At 49.9% G+C, this 15,102-nt stretch overlaps 1 protein-coding gene across 10 annotated transcripts in view; it reads right to left on the bottom strand.

The window, feature by feature from the left end:
- The window catches only part of sox5 (SRY-box transcription factor 5), a 284,308-nt gene that overhangs the window by 46,564 nt on the left and 222,642 nt on the right, over positions 1-15,102 (bottom strand). For 8 of the 10 annotated variants that reach the window (XM_063500343.1, XM_063500340.1, XM_063500341.1 and 5 more), the window contains one exon: positions 562-648. The exons of the other annotated variants lie outside the window; for them this stretch is intronic. In XM_063500343.1, coding sequence (XP_063356413.1) covers positions 562-648 — 87 coding nt within the window. The remainder of the gene's footprint in view (positions 1-561; positions 649-15,102) is intronic. 10 annotated transcript variants of the gene reach the window in all.

Raw genomic sequence — 15,102 nt, 5'->3', positions numbered from 1 at the left:
CACAGTCTCTTCTGCCTCTCTTATATCTTTTCCCGTCTCTCGCTTTCGTTCTCGTTGATTCTTGCTCCTGCATATTCACAGCACAGCTCCACTTGTTCCCTTTTTGTATCCCCTGCTGCCCTCTGTCCTACTCCGCCTGTGTCGCTCTTGGGTGTTAAAGAGGGTTGTTGTGGATAAAATGGTCGATTAGCAGTGAATTAACAGCGAGCTGCGAGACTAGCAGAGACGCCATTAACTTTTTTTTTTTTTTGACGCGCTGATCAGACGCACAAGATGAAGCAGGTGTCCTGGTTTAGTTCAGGACAGATCAAGTTCATTTAGGATCACTTCATCTGAATTCAGTTCATATTAGTTCATTTCAGGTCAACTTTAACCTGAGCTGTCGTCTTTACAATATGGCCCCATCACTAGATGTCATACCTACCAAGCTTTAGGTCTTTCTGCCTCATATATTTAATCTAACTCTAGGTATTTTACTCCCGCAATGGACATCGTCAGTGCCTCAATCAAGTTCACAGGGTTAAAGTCTTTAAGTTCTGGCATAATTTAGTTTTACCGTACCTTTAATTTCTCCAACGTGCCCTGAGCCCATGGCCAAAAGTTTATCCTTCCAGTCCTTTGACAACAGCCTCTCAATGCTGGGGGCCTCTGTTTAGGGGAGGATGAGGGGCAGGGGGGGCAGGGGAGAGGGAGAGAGAGAGGGATTCAGATGGCTGGCCAACATGACAATAAAGCTCATTTAAAGTCCATTTGCTGTAATAAAGGCAGCAGCGGCTCAGCCTAATGGCCGCATCAGCAGGAGAGAGAGGGAGAGAAAGGCGGAAAGAGAGGAGCTGATAATCGAAAGAGAGGAAATCTGAAAAACAAAAACAAGTGAGCGAAAAAGGGAGAGAGCGAGGGAGCGCAACGCAAGATAAAGAGAGAGACAAGTGGAGGAGATGGGGGGAGAGAGAGAGAGACGAAAAAAGAGAGGCTTTTTTCCCTCTCACCTGCTGCTAGAGAATCATTAGCCCTGTGGGCCCTGAGACAAAGAGGGCCTTAATGCACCCGCCACAATGGACACATTATCAGCTAGTGCTTTGTTTTCAACACACACTCCACACAGACCCTTACAGGCGCACGCACACACAGACACACACACACGCACAAACCACTACCTAAACACACACTCGCAGACTCACTAATTACAATCAAACTATGGTAACAGTTGTGCACACAAGTACACATACAGTGAGGGGAATGGAAATGTCACACGGGTGAGTGTACACTTGGAAAGATCCAATCCTAAGATGTGTGCACATATAAGCACCGGAAAAAAACAAACGCATACACAGATATATGGCCATGAACCTAGAGTAGTCACCCTGTTGGCTGTGATTGACGTGAACGAGGAGGAGAGAGGAGTGATCAGACAAAAGAGGGAGAAAGAAAGAGAGTACTTTATTTACTGGGAGCCATCTGCACTTGGGATGGGAGGCCTTCCTAAGGAGAGAGGTTTTACACTTTGAGTAGGGAGATTAACCCTATCAGCCAACGCAAACACACACACACACACACACACTTGAATGTGCTCATACAGTATATGTGGCTCCACACATACATATACTCCACACACTTGCAAACGCTGACAGCAGGAAAAAAGTTTGTTTGTCCCCAGATTATTTTCCTCCCCCTATAATGACAAGACTGATTTAAGAAAAGTCTTAATCTCGCTGGTGTGAGACAGCCTGCATGCATAAACCCATACACATGCATACTGATGCACAAACACTCAGGCTTTCCACAGAGGAGAGAGGGGGGGATGTCCGGTGTGTTGAGTTGAACAGCTTAGTGCATCTAAAAGAGACACAAATGTACACATATCTTCCACACTCAACAACAAATCAGAGTACACAAAAAAAGCAGCACTTTGCCTAAACTTCTTTCTTTCCTTCTCATCCCTCTATTTCCCTTTCTGTCCACAGTGGAGTGTTGACAAACCACCTGGAGATTTAAAAGGATTTAAAACGACACCCGATCACCTGCAAACCTGCACGCAAGCTCCCCTCACATAATCACACACACTCAAAAAATAGTGCACATTAATTTCTGCCTCCCTCAAGGCCTGAATCAGGTCCTTTCCTCTGGCGTGGAGACGACAACATCCATGCCCTGCTGATTACAGTGAGCACACATTTGCAAAAAACACACACCTCGGGATCAACGCTGAACTTCGAGCCAAGTCCACTTCTCACTTTTTCCTGTTCGTCTGCCACTGTCCTTGCCCTGTTCTGTCCTTGAGTTTTCAACGTTGCCACTTAACCAGTAAGACAGCAGCCCTAGTGCTTTCACTCAGAAGCCACTGTAGCCTTCAGGGAATCGGTTCACAGCAGGATGAAGGTAGGGTGAAGAGGAGGAGCACGAGTCGATAGAGAGTCTTTTGCAAAAACATGCATAGAAAGAGTAGAAGAAAGAGTGTGCTCCTGTGTCCCCCCCCCCACCCTCCACGACAGCTGTCTCACCATCACCCCAACAGGTGCTATTAGCCCCTGGCACTGCCTCTTTCTCTCTCTCCTTCTTTTTCTCTCTGTCTCTCACTCCCCTCCTCCCCCCCAGCCCCCTCTCCCTCAACAATGACAGAGGCTTTTAAGCCAAAGAGCTTTGACAAGTGAGAGGGAACAACAAATGGCAGTGTCGCCTGTTCTCTTTCCATTGCACTCCCTCTCTGTCTCCATCTCCTAGTTATTATTTTTATTTATTAACAGGGCTGCAGCCATTGTCCCCAGTGACAGGCTGGGGCCACTTTAACTATTAATAAAAGCCAAGAGGCTCTTTCATTGTGCGGCGGATGGCAAAATGGGAGGAAATGGGCAGGAGGAGCTGAGAGGGAGAGAAAAGAGGGGATGAGAAGGAAAGAGGGGATGGCGTGCTGTATCTTTTAGTGGGATGTTGATTGATGTGGCGAACACTAAGAGAAATGAACTTCCACTGTCGCCCATGACAAACTGCAAAAATACACACACACAGAAATAGAGGTCAATAACCCACGCATACATGTGCGAATCAGTTAAAAGGTCTGTTTGAACCACAGACTGTAAAAGAAAGATGGACATGGAATCTGTGACATCACTCATTGCTTTCTGGGCTTTGCATTTTGAAGCCACAATATTTGGGTGCTTGTTTTGGTATCAGAAGTAACCATATTTGGATGAGAGGGTGGTATGCTAAGTTATTGGCTTAGACTATCCAGCTGCCTCTATAAACTGTATGAATGTAATGCAATGATGTTCTGTACCACACAGCAGGCTGTGTTATTTACTGCGTAATTCCATTAAAATTCTCCAAAAACCACAAACATCACAGAGACAGCTGAAAAGATCAATTCAGTGACTCAAATTAGTGGTGGTGACACCTGACAGACAGCAACAGACAACATTTGTCTGCATTGGTTAGCTGTTGTTAGACTGTTTGCTACTGTTAGCCGGCATTAGAGAAACTTTCTTTGAAGTGGAGAAAACATAGTTAGACTCTGACGCTTGGTAAATAAAGTCTCATACGATGTGAGAATTGAATGAAACTGTTTATAAGAAGGAAAGTGTGATTTTTAGAACACTCGAGCCCAACATTAGCTATATATATAATGTTATATAATATGAGATATAATGTTAGCTTATAATCAACTGTTGTCGTTTAGCTGGTCCATTGTCAGTCCTCAATCCAGTTCAGGAGTTGAGGCTTGAGGTGAGGAGATGCCAGCTGTGTTGTCTATTTCCTTCACATTTTCCCTTCTTTAGTGAAGAGGACCCCTTTTTAGCTTTTATCCTGTCTTCCTTCTCTCACCCCAATCGGTCGCAGCAGATGGCCCCGCCCCTCCCTGAGCCTGGTTCTGCCGGAGGTCTCTTCCTGTTAAAAGGGAGTTTTTCCTTCCCACTGTTGCCAAAGTGCTTGCTCATAGGGGGTCATTTGACTGTTGGGTTTTTCTCTGTATGTATTATTGTAGGGTCTACCTAACAATATAAAGCGCCTTGAGGTGCTATATAAATATAAATAAAATTGAACTGAATTGAAAAAGTGATCAAACATAGGTATGATCCTTCATATCTTGAGTTTGAAGGTGCAGACATGAATACGGGTTAACTTCTCTTCACCTTTGGTGTACTACATATGAGGCAATATGAGGTGGTATTTTGTTGTCCACTGTGTGTTCAAAATGGCGGGGCAACATGGCACCTTCCTCAAAATGACACACACTCCTATGTATTTTTAATAGTTTATGGGATTGCTTTCAGAGATATACACATCGTATACTAATCAATGAATCTTTATTAAATAACCTCAAAAAATGACCGACTGTGCCATTTATACTTTAAGTGAAAGACTTTTAACCATGGGAGACTGTGGGGATTAACGTGCTTTTGGAGCCATCCTAGTGGTCACTAAAGGAACTGCAGCCCCAAACTTCGTTTTTAAGCCCCAGAGGTTGCCATTTGGTTTAGACAGCCTGAAACGGTGACCTGTCTATGCATTATCTTCTTGTTCACTAGTTCATTAGAAGCAAATCGCTTGTTTTTGTCTTCCTTCTAAAAATATATATATAACTACGTCCACGGCTGATGTTCCACAACAACAAAAACAACTTGTCCAATACAAATCGCTTCTTGAAAGACTCTTTCCACCTCACTCAGATTCAAGGATTTATTTCCTTCAACTCAGCATATGGAAATGCACTTAATTCACTCTTCATGTTCCATAATGTTTTAAGAAGTCTTTTTTTTAAAAAATAAAATCTGCTTGACAGCTGAATGGAAACATAGCAAGAATCTACTAGTGCTAATTACGGGCCAAAAATCACATAATAAAGGAGGACAGCACAACACTTTCCATGAAAATACGAGACACTACTCCCTGTTTCTCTGACGTACGGGATGCTGAGTGTGTATGCGAGTATGTGTCTATGTTGGTGTTGTGTGAGGTAAGCGGGTGGAGTCTGGTGCCCACGCACGGGTGTGGGTCGCATATTTTCAGGGTTGGGTGGTGTGAGATGAGGGTGAGGGAGGATACCCCGTGAGAAAAAATAAGGTGTGAGGGGAGTTTATTGTGTTAAAAGAAAAATTAGGCAAGAGGAAGTGTTGAGATTCACGGGGCATTCACCATGCTAAGTATTTAAACTGCAGTTCTCTCCATTATTCGCTTCTTAAGTTGCTTTAAGGATGTAAATAATGTTGAAAATATCACACACACATATTCTGTATGAAAATTCCTTCTTTAAACTGTATGATGTCTGCACTGAGTAAAATATCAACACACATCATTGTAGATGTTTTTCTGCGCATTTCCTTCAATTTATATTTTTTTGCTTGCGACATTTTGGCGCTTGAATCAATCAGAGAGGATTAGGCAGTTTCAAAAATCATCTTTCCTTGTTTTGTCTGTATGGTTTGGAGCGTACAGTACAAACAACTGGTGATCCCACTGTTGTATTTTCATGCGTAAGCGAATGAATTCATCCGAGGGCGACGTTCTGATTCGGATCCCGCACAGCTGAGAAGGATTCTGGGAAAAGCAGAGGGGGGAAAGCGCTGACAATAACTCTGGAATCGTCGGCTATTATTTTGGCTCATTGGCTCAAACGGAGTCAAGCTGCTGCCCTGCAGCCGAGCCAAAACAACCCCGTCCACCTGCCGAGAGACGGAGAGAGAAACAGTGTGTGTGTGTGTGTGTGTGTGTGTGTGTGTGTGTTGCAGCAAACCCCCGTCCGGCTTTTGGATCCACAGTAAGCTTTTGGTTCAGGAGCTGCTGGAGAGAGGAGAGAGAGAGAGAGCGAGGGGAGGAGACTCAACCTCAGTCCAGCTTGCTCGGACCAACCTTACGAACAATGCCATCTCTCTCTCTCTCCCTCTCTCACTTTCTATTTTTCACTCAGACGTTTTGCCCTGAGTCACCAGAAGCAGCCAGCTCTATTTTTCCTATTATCTCATATTTGTGAAGACTGGAGACCTTTAAAGGAAAAGAGAGGGGGGTGGTGGTGAGGAGGAGGAGGAGGCGGAGTGGTGTGTGTGGAAAGAGAAAGAAAGAAAAAGAGAGAGAGGCAGAGAGGGGAGGAAAAGAGAGAGTATGAGAGACAGAGAGCCCGGGTCCTCGGGTGCACAACAAAGGGGCCTCTGTGCCAGCGCCAGGCCCAGCCGGGCTCAGAGGAGGGTGGAGGATGAAGGAGGAGAACGAAGACAAGGAGGAGGAGGAGGAGGGCCCACAGGAAAGGGCCCTGGCTTGGGACCCGTGGCCGGCGCTTATATCCCGCAAAACAGGCTCCACATTGACTTGGGCCTTGGCAGCCATGAGGAGACTCCATCTACTCCTCCCCCCTCTAACCCCTTCCTCCTTCATTCTCCTCCTCCCCAACTGAGCAGGGGTCAGCTTTGAATAAGCAATTATACAAGCACTGGTGCAGTTTGTCTAAGACTGCCACCCTGAACACAGAAGTATTGAGACGGCAGGAAGAAGCAACAGAGAGGCAGCGAGTGAGGCACTGAAACGTGTGGTGACTTCTGCAGTTAAGAAAGAAAAAAAGCACACACGCACATTAGCTGGTGGTCATCACAGAGACAGAATACGCATGTCTACATGTGATCTAAAGATTAGACTATAACTAGATTAAGGTAACTCTGTGCAACAGTCATGCAAACACCTTAACAAGGTTACCCTAAACGAATCAAAGTCAAAATCACAGAAGCATAACTGATTTGACCTGCTCGTCATTTAGGATTTATAGCCTTAATCAGAATTGTTTCACGATACAACAACAGATGAAATTTCTTAATGCATCTAGACATTCCAGTCAGCTATAAAACAAATCTGATTATTCCGAGTTAAATAAAAGCACTAATCAAACTTTTACCTCGTATCTGGGTTACACACTGTACGAAAAAGACTAATAAGCGCCAGTTTGAAGATGGAGTCAAACACACCTACACATGGATTCGTAATTAAGAACGATGTTTGATTCCAGATAGCTTCAAGCTGTACTTACCTGACTTAATGCTTCACCTAAAACAGATTTATTCCGGTATATCTATACTTACTCCAAAAAAGCAAAAAGGTTGGTTGTTACTATTTACAAAATTGTAGGTAACCCAGTCTCGCAGCAGTAAAATGCTTCAACTTTAACAGTCTTTTACATTATGGAGGTGTTCAAAGAAACTTTTGAATTTGGAATACAACTCACTTATTTACACCCTCTCGATACCGCAGCTCTTGCTTTGCACAGTCTGTCTACCCCCAAACCCCCCCCCCCTCACGCTGACGGCGCCAACACGCTCCATTACGAAATGATGATGTTGATATTTTGATGATCAATTCATGTCTGGTTGAGCTGGGCCATGTGTCTGGACACATTTTCATCGATTCCTTCTAAAGACAGTCCAATCGTTCCAAAGCAATGAGGATGGTGCCAAGATTATGGGCAGTCTCTTGTTTATAAAAAAAAAGGGAAAAAAGGAAAAAGAAACAGAAACAGGGGCACTACGTTTCAGAGAGGAGATGTATCAAAAAGCTTTTTGTCCAAGCCCACCTCGCACCACCACCTCCGCAAGGTTAGCTGCTAAAAGTACCAATTACTGGCTTGTTGTTGGGGAGAACGGCGCTTGGCAACAGTTGCCGCGGTGGCCGGGCCTCTGTGTAAACACTAAAATCCCTCTCCTCCTCCTCATCCTCCTCCCTCCTTACTTTCTAACCCCCCCGCCCCCCCAGTGCTCCGTTTCTCCCACTGAAGCAGAGGATCGCAGCAAGAAACAGACAGAGGATGTGTGTGCGTGTGTGTAGATTCAGTCCCTGGTTGGCCTCGGTGTCCGCAGTGACTCTTCATTCAGAAGCTGCTCCAACTTTAGTTATTAATAAACACCCAGACCACTAGACTAGGGAGGACACCAGCACATGCAGACTCAAAGTATCTGGCATGCACTCACGCTGAACAAAATCAACTTCAGAGAGTTGTGAGGTTGTTTTTCACCTTTTAATGTAAGTTAGGTTTTTGGGTGAAGCGACGGGGAGGGTGGGGGGACATATGGCCCTCCCCTGAAGTGCTGTGACAATCTCAGCTGTGTTTCGGTGCGACACACCTGTTAATACAAACCGTCACACACGTTATCACTTGCCAAAACACCTGAAGTCTAACCGAGCGGGGCGCTTTATTTTAGTCTTAAGTTGTAGAAAAAGGACACGTTTTTGTTTTTTTTCTCTCTCGTGCTGCAAAAAGAAAAGATCGAACTCAAAACAACAGATGCAGCAGGACTTCTTTTTTTTTTGCATTCTAATATTAGGGATTGCATGGATGTATGGCAACATGTTTCCATTAAGTTCTAAGAATAGGCCGCGGCACATAAAGCGAACATTTACAAGGGTGTCAGTCAACAATTTAATAAATTGAAAATCCATTTATCTGTCATGGCTGTGTGCAGGCAGGCAGAGAGGAAGGACCCAAAACGCAGGACTCACGGAAGCGAAAGTAACTCAGAATGAACTGCTTTATTGCAGGCTGCTTACCAAACAGAAGACTAACTAAACTGGAAAATATAAACTAACAGGCAGGCAAAAACAGGTAACAGGACACACAGCAGAAACTGAGGGTGAGTAGACGTTGACGACGCGACACCGAGTAGGGGAAGACACAGACACTAAATACAAGAGGTGAACGGAGCGAAGAGGAAACAGCTGGGAGACACGGCTGACGCTGATTACACTGACGAGACAGGGAGAGCACAAAGCTGAACGCACTGACATAGGACACAGACCTACAGAATAAAACAGGAAGCACACGACAGACAGAGACACAGACGCAGACTCATAAGCAGGCATAAGGACATCATGGACAGACAGAGAAGACTAAGCACAGGCAACCTAAACTAAACATGAGGGCAGGATAACGAAACCCAAACCAGAAATAATCATCATCATCCCCAGATAGCTTAAAGAAACAGAATACAATCACAATCAAAACAGCATCACCCGAGAATAAGAACTAATCCATAATGCAGAGATAAACCAAAACCTAAGGAACTCAAAATGCTGGGTCGAACCGACCCAGGACCGTAACAGTACCCCCCCCTCAAGGGCTGGCCCCAGACAGCCCAACAGAAACACAAAACCCGACCACAAAACAGAATTCAACCCCAAAACCCAAAAAACAGAAAACGACCCGACCAGGGCGGGCGGTGGGGGTCCAGGACGGAGGGACAGGGTCCAAAAGGCCCAGACGGCCAAGTTCAGGGGGCCGACCCGGAGGCCGACAGCACCGGAGGCCAAAACAGTTCAGTTCCGGAGGCCGACCATGCGAAAAGCAGCGGTAGCGGGGCAGGTCCGAAGGTGAGCCACGCAGTAGGCAGTGGCGAGGAGACAGTTCAGGGGGCCGACCGTGCGGACGGCAACGGCGGCGGCGAGAAACCAGTTCAGGAGGCCGACCGTGCGGGCGGCAACGGCGGCGGCGAGAAAGCAGATCAGGGGGCCGACCGTGCGGGCGGCAACGGCGGCGAGGCAAACGAAGGCAGTCTGGAGGCCGGCCACGCGGAAAGCAGTGGCGGCGACGCCCAACCATCGGCCCGGAAGGGGACCGTCCACGACGGCAAGGACGTCCAGTCATAGGCCTGGAAAGCGGCCGGACAGGACGAGCAGGACGGACAGGAGAAGCTGAAGCCGAAGCAGAGGCTGGACCAGGCGAGGACGAAGCCGTAGCCGAAGCCGAAGCAGGTGCTGGTGCTGGCGACGCTGGAGCTGGCGACGAGGAGGCTGCTGCTGCAGGCGACGCTGGAGCTGATGCTGAATCTGGGCCAGGCGAAGCTGGAGGCTCGGAGCCTGGACCAGACGAGAATGGCGCTGCAGGCGACGGCGTGGAAGCCGGAGACGGTGGCGCTGCAGGCGACGGCGTGGAAGCCGGAGACGGTGGCGCTGCAGGCGACGGCGTGGAAGCCGGAGACGGTGGCGCTGCAGATGAGGATGAGGCCGCAGCTGGACCAGGAGACGGCGCTGCAGATGAGGATGAGGCCGCAGCTGGACCAGGAGACGGCGCTGCAGATGAGGATGAGGCCGCAGCTGGACCAGGAGACGGCGCTGCAGATGAGGATGAGGCCGCAGCTGGACCAGGAGACGGCGCTGCAGATGAGGATGAGGCCGCAGCTGGACCAGGAGACGGCGCTGCAGATGAGGATGAGGCCGCAGCTGGACCAGGAGACGGCGCTGCAGATGAGGATGAGGCCGCAGCTGGACCAGGAGACGGCGACGCAGATGAGGATGAGGCCGCAGCTGGACCAGGAGACGGCGACGCAGATGAGGATGAGGCCGCAGCTGGACCAGGAGACGGCGACGCAGACTCGGAGGCTGGACCAGGCGACGGCGACGCAGACTCGGAGGCTGGACCAGGCGACGGCGACGCAGACTCGGAGGCTGGACCAGGCGACGGCGACGCAGACTCGGAGGCTGGACCAGGCGACGGCGACGCAGACTCGGAGGCTGGACCAGGCGACGGCGTGGGTGAAGCTGGAGCTGGACCAGACGACGGCGTGGGTGATGCAGGTGATGAGGAGGCTGCAGCTGGCGAGGGTGGAGACTCTGAGGCTGCAGCTGGTGGCGGCGTGGAAGCCGGAGACGGAGGCGCTGCAGCAGGTGACGCCGATGTGGCTGCTGCCGCCGGCGGCGCTGAAGCAGATGAGGAGGCTGCTGCAGGTGGCGTGGATGAGGCTGGGGCTGGACCAGGCGTGGATGACGCTGATGCAGGGGCTGGGCCAGACGAAGCAGAAGCAGAGGCTGGGCCAGACGACGCCGATGATGCTGATGAGGAGGCCGCTGCAGGCGGCGTGAATGAGGCAGGTGGCTGGACGGGCTCCTCGGGCCCCCCAACTGACGAGGCAGGTGGCTGGACGGGCTCCTCGGGCCCCCCAGCTGACGAGGCAGGTGGCTGGACGGGCTCCTCGGGCCCCCCAGCTGACGAGGCAGGTGGCTGGACGGGCTCCTCGGGCCCCCCAGCTGACGAGGCAGGTGGCTGGACGGGCTCCTCGGGCCCCCCAGCTGACGAGGCAGGTGGCTGGACGGGCTCCTCGGGCCCCCCAGCTGACGAGGCAGGTGGCTGGACGGGCTCCTCGGGCCCCCCAGCTGACGAGGCAGGTGGCTGGACGGGCTCCTCGGGCCCCCCAGCTGACGAGGCAGGTGGCTGGACGGGCTCCTCGGGCCCCCCAGCTGACGAGGCAGGTGGCTGGACGGGCTCCTCGGGCCCCCCAGCGGAGACAGGAGGCTGGACGGGCTCCTCGGGCCCCCCAGCGGAGACAGGAGGCTGGACGGGCTCCTCGGGCCCTCCAGCGGAGACAGGAGGCTGGACGGGCTCCTCGGGCCCTCCAGCGGAGACAGGAGGCTGGACGGGCTCCTCGGGCCCTCCAGCGGAGACAGGAGGCTGGACGGGCTCCTCGGGCCCTCCAGCGGAGACAGTCACAAAACCAGCGGGCACAGGGGCCCCTGGCAGGAACAAAACGGAACCAGCAGGCACACGGGCCTCTGGCAGGGACAGAACGGAACCAGCAGGCACACGGGCCTCTGGCAGGGACAGAACGGAACCAGCAGGCACACGGGCCTCTGGCAGGGACAGAACGGAACCAGCAGGCACACGGGCCTCTGGCAGGGACAGAACGGAACCAGCAGGCACACGGGCCTCTGGCAGGGACAGAACGGAACCAGCAGGCACACGGGCCTCTGGCAGGGACGGAACAGAACCAGCAGGCACACGGGCCTCTGGCAGGGACGGAACAGAACCAGCAGGCACACGGGCCTCTGGCAGGGACGGAACAGAACCAGCAGGCACACGGGCCTCTGGCAAACACACAGCAGACTGCAGCTGCACGGAGCATTGATTCCGCTCAGGCAGTGACTGCCGCTTGCAGTCCTCAGCTGGCTTCTTTATGTCCAGGGGGCCAGAGTTAACTGAACGCTGATATTTAACCTCTGGGGAGGCCCTGGAAAGAGTAAAAGTCTCTGATTTAGCCAGGTCTTGAGGAGCAGCAAAAGTCGGTGTGGGGCTATCCTCCTCCTGCAACTGAGTGGGTGGAGATGGTGGCTGAGGAGCGGGCAGTGCTAATGGCTGAGGTGCTGGCAATACAAGAGAGTGCACTGAACTCGACTGAACAGACTGGAGAACAGGACGAGACTGAACTGACTGAAGAACAGGTTGTAGTGGTGGTTGTGGTAAAGGTGGAACTGGTGATTGAGAGAATGACTGAGCTACAGGGGACTGGGCTGCTACAGGCTGAAGTATCGGATGAGGAGAGGATGAAACTAGCGGTGGAGAAGATGGTTGAACAACAGGTAATGAGGACACTGGAGACTGACCGGATGATAAGGCTAGTGACTCTTCTGCTAACCGAGCTACTGACTGGGTTATGGATTGTAATAAGGCTTGTAGTGAGTCTAGCTGTGGTTGTGACTGTGCTATGGGTAATGAGGCTGAATGTGGTGGAGGTGGCGACTGAGTTTCGGGCCGGGCGGCTAACTGAGTTTCGGGCCGGGCGGCTAACTGAGTTTCGGGCCGGGCGGCTAACTGAGTTTCGGGCCGGGCGGCTAACTGAGTTTCGGGCCGGGCGGCTAACTGAACAGCCATAGCCCCAGGATAAATACCTCCAGTCTTAATTCCTGGGTCCGAAGGAGCTTTAGGCGCACAGTCTTTTGACTCAACAGGAAAACGATCACTCTCAAAACGAATACTTTCATTTTCCCCAACAGGAGAAACACGAGTCCCAGAGTTCATGAAGCCGACGTTAGCGGCCTTGGGGGAAACAGTGTGTTTATCCCTTGACACAGAAGGCGAATGTAGCGAGACTTTGTCACTCACCCTAGGCGGTTGTTCGAAAAGCGTCCCAGGCTCCTGCTGGAGCGGTGAGTGCTGGCGGCGCGTTCGCCGCTTACTCGTAGAAGAGGGAGCAGCGCTGGCAGAATGCGACGAGGGATGACTCGGCTGAGGCTGCTCCTGCTGTGATGTGGAAACGCTGGGTGAGTCGGGTGGCACAATAATAATCCCTAACATCTTATAGAATGCCTGAGCCGGCGTAAGCTGGTTGCTTGCGGGCTCGTAGTAATCCTCCCGGGACCGGCTAGAGCGTTTTCTGCGAGACCGGGGCGTCCGAGGGGAGGAAGCAGATGAGCGGGCCGAAGTGTAGGCTGCTAGCGAGGAAAGGCAGCACGGAGGCCCTCCAAGCGCTAGCCGGGTCCCGTCAAAACGGGAGCTGCGCTTCCACCGTGAGTCCGCTGGGTCCGTGTACTGGTCGCGTCGTTCTGTCATGGCTGTGTGCAGGCAGGCAGAGAGGAAGGACCCAAAACGCAGGACTCACGGAAGCGAAAGTAACTCAGAATGAACTGCTTTATTGCAGGCTGCTTACCAAACAGAAGACTAACTAAACTGGAAAATATAAACTAACAGGCAGGCAAAAACAGGTAACAGGACACACAGCAGAAACTGAGGGTGAGTAGACGTTGACGACGCGACACCGAGTAGGGGAAGACACAGACACTAAATACAAGAGGTGAACGGAGCGAAGAGGAAACAGCTGGGAGACACGGCTGACGCTGATTACACTGACGAGACAGGGAGAGCACAAAGCTGAACGCACTGACATAGGACACAGACCTACAGAATAAAACAGGAAGCACACGACAGACAGAGACACAGACGCAGACTCATAAGCAGGCATAAGGACATCATGGACAGACAGAGAAGACTAAGCACAGGCAACCTAAACTAAACATGAGGGCAGGATAACGAAACCCAAACCAGAAATAATCATCATCATCCCCAGATAGCTTAAAGAAACAGAATACAATCACAATCAAAACAGCATCACCCGAGAATAAGAACTAATCCATAATGCAGAGATAAACCAAAACCTAAGGAACTCAAAATGCTGGGTCGAACCGACCCAGGACCGTAACATTATCTGAATGCAGAGTTCTGCCCTTCACTCCACTGCCTTTCCCTAACAGATGGTGTTGTGGGTGCTTATGTCCAATTTGATTTGAACCAAACCCTCAGCCAATTTTTACACTGGCATGAAATCTCAGCGAGCCAGATCCACACACTGGCAGTCAGAAATAGCAGCGGAGAGGGCGCGACATTGTGAAAGAACGATGAAGGGCAAAATCTGGAGCGACATTCGAGAAAGTCGCACAGAAACTTTTCCTTGTTGTTTCATTTCGCTTGTGTGTTGTTGCATTATTTTTTTTCCTCCTTTCTTCTCTCCTCTGCGTGTTGTTTTTGTGCCGAGCTGGTGAAATTAGCGATGCTATCTTAATGCTGTGTTTTTGCGGGAGACAGAGAAACGTTCCTTTCACACACACAGACATACACACAGCATTTTCCCAATTGCCTCTGTGACCTCCATTATCATTAAATGGTGTTTGATAGGATCTAGACATTTGAATCCACTGCGGACTAATTCAGCTCAGCCCCTGATAGCCGCTGCCACCACACCTTATTAGGGACAAGCTATGGGACTGAACACAGATCCCATTTTCATTTTACTGCCTCATACTTTACAGGCTGAAGAGACCAAGTGTCAACTGAGGTACTGATAACCACCAAATACTGCCTGCTAATTGCCTGGTTAACAAACAGAGCCTCATGAGAGACTTTTGAATAGATAATAGAAGTTCACATGCAACAATGGGTCATGCTGTATTTAAAACTCAATGTATTCACTGAGGAGCCTCTGAAAAGCTGCTCTGTTGCCACATAAAAAAACCCTGCATCTTGTGACTGTGAACTTTAAAAATAAATAAAGAAATAAAGAAATACAACTAAGAAAATCTCTGTTTTACCTTTAGATTTTTTAAATGATCCAATATGTTTTCGGCCTGTTTAACAAGGGTTCAAATAAGGCTCGTGATGTAATCTTTCAACTAAACTATGTAAATCGCTAAAATTAGGTTTTCAGCATCTATTAGTTACTTGCAAATTCAAATGCAATTTACCTGAAGTCTTTACTTTCATGGAAAAATCAGATTCATACCAATGAGCTGTGGCTCAACCAATCAGATAAGCCATCTAAAGAAAAAGGAAAAAAAATCATTAAATGTGTTTCTATAAGGATGGAGTTAAATACT

This window comes from Pelmatolapia mariae, linkage group LG17 (assembly GCF_036321145.2).
Source record: "Pelmatolapia mariae isolate MD_Pm_ZW linkage group LG17, Pm_UMD_F_2, whole genome shotgun sequence".
NCBI classification, from domain to species: Eukaryota; Metazoa; Chordata; class Actinopteri; order Cichliformes; family Cichlidae; genus Pelmatolapia; species Pelmatolapia mariae.
This window is presented reverse-complemented; position numbering and strand designations above follow the sequence as displayed.